Source organism: Ipomoea nil, unplaced genomic scaffold, assembly GCF_001879475.1.
Source record: "Ipomoea nil cultivar Tokyo-kokei standard unplaced genomic scaffold, Asagao_1.1 scaffold0519, whole genome shotgun sequence".
In the NCBI taxonomy this organism is placed as follows: Eukaryota; Viridiplantae; Streptophyta; class Magnoliopsida; order Solanales; family Convolvulaceae; genus Ipomoea; species Ipomoea nil.
The window spans coordinates 764,518-773,361 of NW_017616947.1; the positions used below are offsets into that span (position 1 = coordinate 764,518).

The window sequence follows — 8,844 nt, forward strand, 5'->3', positions numbered from 1 at the left end:
GCTCTCCTGCAAGCATTTGCATCACAGTATATATACTGTCAAAAGAAGAAAAAAAACATAAAAAAAAATATGTAGACATAAACTAAATTCAAATTAGAAAATGATTTGTTTAACTGAAAATATAATTATGAAATAAGTGAAATGCTATGAAATAGAAAAGAGAATTTATGAATTTTCACTATATATTTTTTTTACTTCGGGAAAAGAGTTTTTTTTTTTTTTTTTTTTTTTTTGCTATATTAGATTAAAAATGAAAACAAAATAATAATTGTTTCAATCTTCATTTATGGAGTCTTTAATGGCTTCAGTTATAATTTTTTTTTTAAAAAAAAATATATAATACAAAGGCCTTTTGGGATGCGCACTACCCATAACAAACATATACATTCATATATAAATGAGGAAAAAAAAAAGTAAAGGCGATATGGTGAAAAGGAATATACTTAAGGTATAAAAGTATAATTGCACTGATATTAGTATAATTGACTAATAATTATTATGGTAATTAAGCTAAACATGGATCGTTAGATTTATTTTTATAATAATTACAATTAAATTATTTATAATTTTTTCTCCTATTTATTTATATTTTTTGGATCAAAAGAGAGGGAAAAACCCAGCAAGAAGCTCTCAGTCCAAGTCAATTAGCGACACCTCCTCTGTGCGGCTGTTGCCGCTGGAAACTCGCTCCATTTCTGTCTTCCTAGAGCAAGCCCTCCACTGTAGCAGGCGGATTAAAGAGGACCTGATTACCCAAGGTGTGAGAGAGGCCAATCACGGCAAGATTGTCCGCCACCCTGTTCTGTTCCCTTACAATATGCGAAAACTTCACTTTCTCGAAACGGCGGCTTTCTCTAATGCATGCAAGAAAGATGTTTCTCCATCTTTCCTGCCCTCGGGCGTTCATAGACAAAACCCTGATCACCACCGCAGAGTCACTCTCAACAACAATCTTCTTAGCTCCATACGCGTCAGCCATGCGCAAACCTTCGAACACCGCCCAAGCCTCGGCCTCGTCCGCTGAGCAGGACCCCACGTTTCGTGAGAAGCCTCGAAGCCAGTTACCTTGCTCATCGCGAAGCACCCCTCCACAGCCTGCCCTCCTCTCCGGTCCCTTGCAGAATCCGTCAACATTCACCTTGACCCATCCTACTGTCGGCTTCTCCCATGCAAAGGCCGTTGCAGAATGGTTATTTCTCCTCACAATGGGTGACCACTTCTTACGAAACGCTTCTTGTATCTCCATCCTCTGCTCTTGGATCCACCGGAGCTTATCAGTCAAGCTTTTGCCTCTGCCGTTGAACACTCTATCATTCCACCACCTCCAACACCACCAAAGCGCAATCCCGAAGGTCTCCGACCATTCTTCTGGAAATCCCAGCTTGGTGTCCGCCCTCAAATTCATAGCAAGCCATTCTGGCCAGACCCTTGTTCTGGACTCGTGTTAACGCCCCAGGTAGCAGCGCCTCCCATAGCCCCTCGACCTCCGAGCAGTCTCTGAAGAGATGGATCAGCGACTCCAGCACACCTACACAAATCGAGCACATGTTATTCGCAGTGAATTGTCTCTTGGCTCGCTCCACATTAGTCATAATTTTTTGGTGCTTGGCGAGCCATAAGAAATGGACCATTTTATTTGGAATTTTAGTCGCCCAAATACGCTCCTATTTATTTTAGTAATAATAATATAATTACATAAATCATATTACTTATCAATTTTAAAAAATAATTGCAGACAAACGAGTCATATATTATTCAACTAATTGAGTGATACATTTACACTAATCTTATAATCAAATATTAGAATTATTTATAATTTCATATTTAATTTTATTGTCTAAATATATAATAAAAAAAATTTCCGTGCGTCGCATCGCATGGGTAATTGGGCAATTATTTACTTGAATTCAAGCCAGGATAACATAATCGAACCAACCAATTTCATCAATTGCACAATATAATACTTGTTATTATAATTTATATAACTGTATATTGATTCAAATATTCTTAAATATTATAACAAATCAATTTCGTGCAACGCAGTGGTGAAAATACTAGAATTTTAAGAATATTTGAATCGGTATGCAATTATATAAATTATAACAACAAATATTACATTGTGCAATCTATTTAATATTTAAAATACAACAATATTAAAATTCATATTCTTAATTTTCCGTCACTACTCAATATTGAATCAATGATATTTAGTTACTCCAATCTATTTATTCGACTTTGTTATTTACTTTTCATTGTTTATAAATAAACTAATTTATTATTTTTTCTTTTTTCCTTTTAAGAGTTGATGTTATCGGATTCAGATAAAAAAAAATAGTTTACTTTGGTGGAGTTGGGGAAGCTGATATCTTTGTGGGGGAAGAGCCTGAAACATTGGTAACATAATTTATCGACGAGCAAAAGAATGTTTACGACTCTGTGATGAATGATATTGGTTCCAATGGAGGTGGATTGTTCTTTGTGTATGGTTACGGAAGAACATGCAAGACGTTCATGTGGAAAATGTTATCGTCAAAGATAAGCAGCTACAATGATATTGTTCTGAATATTACTTCCAGTGGAATAGCATCTTTGCTCTTGCCGGGAGGCAGGCCGACGCATTCCAGATTTGCTATACCACTCTCGTTGAACGAAGATTACATCCCACATGTAATATATCGGAAGGCAGTTACCTTGCTGATCGATGAACTTATAATAATGAGCAAATTGATAATATGGGATAAAGCACTGATGACGCACAAACACTATTTTGAGACTTTGGACAAAACCATGAGGGATCTATTGAGGTTTGCCACACCGGGTAGTGCTGAAAAGACTTTTGGTGAAAGGACAATAGTTTTGGGCAGCGATTTTAAACAGATCCTACCTGTTATTCCGAAAGCAACAAGACCAGTAGTTGTCTTAGCAAATATTAATTCTTCATACATGTGGACAAATTGCAAGGTATTAAGACTCACCAATAACTTGAGACTATGAACCTTAGCTTCAGAGGAAGATAGATAGACGGTTGATTGATTTTCAAAATAGATTGCAGACATCAGAGATGAGATTGCAAGGATTGTAAACAGTGGTTCATTTGAGATCGATATTCTAGCACAGTTTTTGTTGAAGTGTGGACACAATCCCATAGCAACTATAGTGGAAAGCACATTCCCAAGCTTGAGATATGACATGCTTGATGAGTCGCAGCTAAAAGGCCGAGCGATCCTCTCGCCGACTTTAGATGTCGTTGATCAAATTAATCAGTACATGTGCGACATGAATACTGTAGAAGGACGAAAATATTTAAGTTGTGACTCTTTGTGTAAGGCAGAATCAGATAGTGAAAATCTATCAGAAGTACACACTCATGGATTCTTAAATAGTTTGAGATTTTCGGGTCTTCATAATCATTAATTGACATTAAAGGTCCGTGCACCTGTTATGTTATTGCGGAACATAGACCACTCTCTTGGTCTTTGTAACGAGACATGACTCATCATCACAAGATTGGTAGATCACATTGTCGAAGCAAGAATAGTTAATGGGACACATGAATAAACCAAAGTTCTTATCCCCCGAATGTCTCTCACTCCTTTTGATACGAGGTTGTCCTTCAAGTTCTAGCGTAAACAATTCCTGTTGATGCTTGCATATGCCATGACTATCAACAAAAGCTAAGGTCAAACACTAACTCACGTTGGGTTATTGCTAAAACAATTGGTCTTTAATCATGGTCAATTGTACGTGGCCTTTTCCCGAGTCACCCATCTTGATAGCCTGAAGGTGTTAGCTCTAAACAATGATAGACAAGAGGTATTGCAACTACCAATATCGTCTACAAAGAGGTTTTCAATAACGTGTAAATACAATCGATGATATTATGTTTTCTTTTCATTTTGTTTTTCCAAAATAACAAAATTGCTATATATCTAGACAAAAATATATCCTTTATACAAATGAATTAGGATAACAATTGATTACTATAACAAAGTTGTTAGAGAACGAGCACATTTGCCCAATTTATAAAAATCCTAAACAATGATATATAAAAATCTCTAAAGTTACAGCACCGCATGCGTACATCTACACATTAACTATTAATTTGAGCAATTTTGTGGTTGTATGTCTTTAGGTCTCCTAAACACTAACTCCTAATCATAATGGTAGTCTAGCTATTAGGTTATTAGTGTTGCACCACACATCAAATACTTAACATTATCATAACTTATACACCATTTAGAGAGAGCTGAGTAGAAGTGAGAGACAAAACTATGTAGTAGTCCGGATCGCACATATTATATGATGCATGTGATATGGTAACATCAACAAACATAAACGATCCAAACCATATCTTCAATTGCACTATATAATACTCCGTATTTGATGTTATAATTTAAATAATTGTATATCGATCCAAATATTCTTAATATATTATAACAAATCCATTTTGTGCATCACACGGGTGAAAATACTAGTTATACGTAATAATAAAAAATATATCATTTAAATAATGAAAAAATTTGTACAAGGAATATACTCAGCATATTTTTACACCAAATTTTTATTATTATATACCACGCCTCCACTAAGGCTCAAACTCACAATCTTCCAAATAGAAGTCCAACCCGAGTACCATTAGACCACTTAGTCCTGGTCCAAAAGAGTACACTGTATGATCTCTAAAACTTTAGAAGCATGCCTTAAGTAGAGATCTCTTAATGTTAGCATAATGCTAACTATATTCTATGACTTCTTTATAAGTTAACTTTAAGCACTACCTCTAACAGCTAAGAGCTTGGAGTTGACACATCTGTCACTCCCACTCATCAAAAATAGCCAAAAGATAGTCAAGTCACATAAGCATTCCAATAACTTAGACAATAAGCCAAAGGTCTAAGCCCAAAAATTTGGAATCTTAATCATACACCATAACTTCCCAAATAACTTCAATGTTCACTTTAAATGAACTAAACATAATGAGTCTTACTTATATGTCTCACGAAGTTTTAGAGAGATTTCATATGCAAAATTGTTCACCAAACGCTGCTCCCATATCTAAGGGGGATAGATTCAGTTTGGACCAATGTCCGAAAAATGATTTGGAGAAAGAATCCATGGAGAACATCCTTATGCTGCAGCAGTTGGATGTCTTGGACATATTCAAGTCTGTATGAGAAACATCCCTTAAGGTACCGAGAATAAACATAGGGTTTGTTCATTAAGGACCTAAGTTGGAGAATTAAAATGCATGTGACCATAAAGGATACTATCTAAAATACCAACCTATTTACACCAAAACACCAAAATACCAAATTTCTATACTAAAATAATTTGATTTCTCAATTATTAGTTCGAACTTAATTAGTTTAATATAATTTAGTTCAAACTTAATTAGTTTAATATAAAATATAACTTGTGATGTAAATAATAATTTTTATTAACATCAATTTTTATGACATTAATTATTAAAAAAATCGAATTTAACAATATTTATAAAATTTAATTTATTCCACAACAATAATATAGCATAAAACATCTAATACATTTAATTATAGGAATTACTATATCGTTCCCACAAATGCTCAATCAATGTATTATGGAGTGCATAATGAGCTTCTTTATCTTTAATTTGTTTATGCCGAGCAAGAAATTCTTGAAATATAATATTCTTATCTCTAGTTATATCAACTTCAGGAGACAGTGCTTCCTTCCAACCTTGTATATCTGCTTGCTCATCACGTTCATCCTCAATGATTATATTGTGCATTATAATGCATGCTGACTTTATATCATGCAATACATGCACATTTATCCCAAAAACGTGCCGGTCCCTTGACTAGCTATTGTAAATCGTGATTGGAGAACTCCAAATGCGCGTTCTACGTCTTTTCTACACGATTCTTGCATCATCACAAATAACTTCTTTTTTGGTCCTCGAGGTTCATGAATTGTTTGTACCAATGTGGACCATTTTGGATATATACCATCCACTAAATAATATCATGTGTTGTACTCCTGTCCTTGAATTACATAATGACAAGGAGGTGGTATACCGTTTGCAAGATTTGCAAACAAATGAGATGCCTCCAACACATAAATGTCATTATTCGACCCCGACATACCAAAATGTGCATGCCAAATCTACAAATCATATGATAGTACTAATTACGTGTATATGGAGTATATGTACTGTATAAAATATGTATGAACATGATATGAACAAGAAGGAGCAATATAGAGTAAAGTGGGTATTTTATTCATATATCTTCTTGAGAGTGTTCTCTTGTATGTTTATTTGTAGAGAGAAGTGGGAGGATACAGTAGAGAGAAGGAGGAGATAATGGAAGTGAACCAAAAAATCCTTCCACTTTGAGGGCTTAAAGCCCTTTTATAGGTCTAAGGTGGCGGGTTTGACCCGCTTCGGGATTGACCCGTCACCTTTGACTTTGACCCGTGGACCGGGTCCCGAACCGCTTAACTCCGACCCGATTACAAACGAGAACACGAACCCGATGTATATAACCTATCATCATAATTGGCTACAGCTTCAGGAATAATAGGTGATTCTCTACTCCGCCTCGCATATTGTCCAGCCCAGGCAGTTGGACAAATTTTCCATATCCAGGGCATGCAATCTAAACTCCCAAACATCCCTGGAAAACCACGTTTTTCGCCAATTTGAAGCAACCGTGCAACATCATTAGCATCATGTGCTCTTAGATATCGCTCCCCAAAGATCTCTACAATTGCTCGACAGGATCTCTTCAAACTTTCAATTGTAGTTGTTTCTCCAATATGGATATATTTATCTACTGCATCTGCTGGTATTCCATACACCAAAATTTGAAACGCCATTGTTACTTTTTTGTAAAGTAGATAAGCCAGTCTATCGATTCTATCATTCCGTTGCACAAAATAGTTGTCATGGCCTTTTACAACATTGGCAATTCGTAGGAACAAATTTTGACTCATTCGAAATCGTCTACGAAACATTGCTTCAGAATATTTTGGATACTCTGAAAAATAATCATTCCATAATCTTCGATCTACTTCTTCACGATCATGATGAATCACTCTATGACCAAAAGTCGAACCTCCATGCCTTGGGGATTGATTATTCATATTTTTCATGTAGGAAGCTATGGCAAGGTTGTGGCTAGTATATGCATTGGTTAATAACTGTGTTTGTGCTCGTATTGCACTTGTGAGATTGGCAAAACGAAAAGAAGATAACAAAATCCGGATGTGCCTGAGTCGATTAGACGCCAATAACTACAAATTGTAGCTGAGAGAAATCAATTGCATGGAGGAGGAGTTGAACCCAATCGTGAATTTGATAAATATTTTGATAATTTGGGAGGAAGTGGGAGTGGACTAGGAAATTATTAATTTTATTTTATTTTTCAAAATTGTGTTGTATTTTATAATATCAATATTATGTCGTATGCATTTTAATTTTTATTATGTTCTAGTTATGTTTGATGTATTTGAAATTTTAATTAATATATATTCAATATTAGTCATGTTCCGATCGTCTCAATGAGATTTTTTAAATGGTATAATTTTTACTTAATAATACAAACTTTAAATATAAGTATTTAACAAAATAAAAAATTATATATAAAACAAATAAAGGATACATTTGAAATTATTTAAAAAAAAAAAAAAAACAAGGGTAAAATGGACTATTCCTACATTTGCCGTGGATGAACAGTGCCGCACCATCTGTTCATTAACGCCAAAATAATTGGCATTATAGCGCAATGCCGTCTCCCTTTGGAGTGAGAAAATTTGCATATTTACTACTTTGCCATTGGATTTTGTTGTTATACCGCCACCTTGGAGATGCTCTAAAGCACATATATATTATTCTTTAAAAATTACAAAATACATTCTTAACATTATAATTACATGCACTGTAAAATTTTTAAATAATACATTAATGGCACGTTTGGTTCGCGGAATAGGCCTGGAATGGAATAGCATTTCTAGTAATAGGCCTATTCCTTTTACCCACACCATCGTCGCAAACGTTTGTAGCCTCCGCAATTGGCCGGAACCCCTCGCCGGTGCAATTGACTCCGGGAAATCAGAATGTCGACGATCCTCAATCTGAGTAACGGGAAGTGATCACGACACCCTCCCCTCACCATTGCAACCCTCGGATTGGCCATGCATAGTCTGCTCCGCCTAGAAAGCCGCCATTGCCAAAGGTTGAGTCGGGCCACCCGACTTCGCAACCGTCATTCGATTATCTATTGAGAGTGGCGATCCTTCTGTTGAGTCTCTACGATGACACCGGGAGTGCCAAAGGAGCCATTACGAACATGTATGTGCGTCGGAGCTGCCATGGAGGAGACTAGGCCACGATTGCAATTTTGCTTCACAATCGTCCGGTCACCCGTCTTCTCAAACAGCCCTCAAGCTTCAATCCGACCATGGCGACGAGGCCAGGGAATGGAGTGCCGACGAGCATTGCTCCTTTGCCACTGACTGCTCCGATCACTAATGGGGGTGGTGATCGCGAGGCTCGGCTGTCACTCAAAACCCTCCTTTTTCTTTGTAATTTTTCTCTCTGTTTTTTTATTCTACATAATCACAATCTGAAAAATATGAGTAATTCTGACATGTCTGATCAGTTTGACATGTCTCATCTCAGCTCCTACCTCCCCGTCGTCGTCACCGGTATTTATCGGTTCTCCGTACGGCATATGCGTTTGGCTAATAATAATAATAATAATAATAATAATAATAATAATAATAATAATAATAATAATAATAATAATAATAATAATAATAATAATAATAATAATAATAATAATAATAATAATATTATTATTATTA

The 8,844-nt window shown here is 35.7% G+C and overlaps 2 protein-coding genes across 2 annotated transcripts; one reads left to right on the plus strand and one right to left on the minus strand.

Moving 5' to 3' along the window:
- Nucleotides 1-2,439: 2,439 nt before the first annotated feature.
- On the plus strand, nt 2,440-2,994 carry LOC109174024. The gene has a single exon (XM_019323317.1). The coding sequence runs from the start codon at nt 2,440-2,442 to the stop codon at nt 2,992-2,994; it is 555 nt and encodes a 184-aa protein (XP_019178862.1).
- Nucleotides 2,995-6,489: 3,495 nt separating this feature from the next.
- LOC109174025 lies at nt 6,490-7,122 on the minus strand. The gene has a single exon (XM_019323318.1). The coding sequence runs from the start codon at nt 7,120-7,122 to the stop codon at nt 6,490-6,492; it is 633 nt and encodes a 210-aa protein (XP_019178863.1).
- Between the last annotated feature and the right edge of the window lie 1,722 nt (nt 7,123-8,844).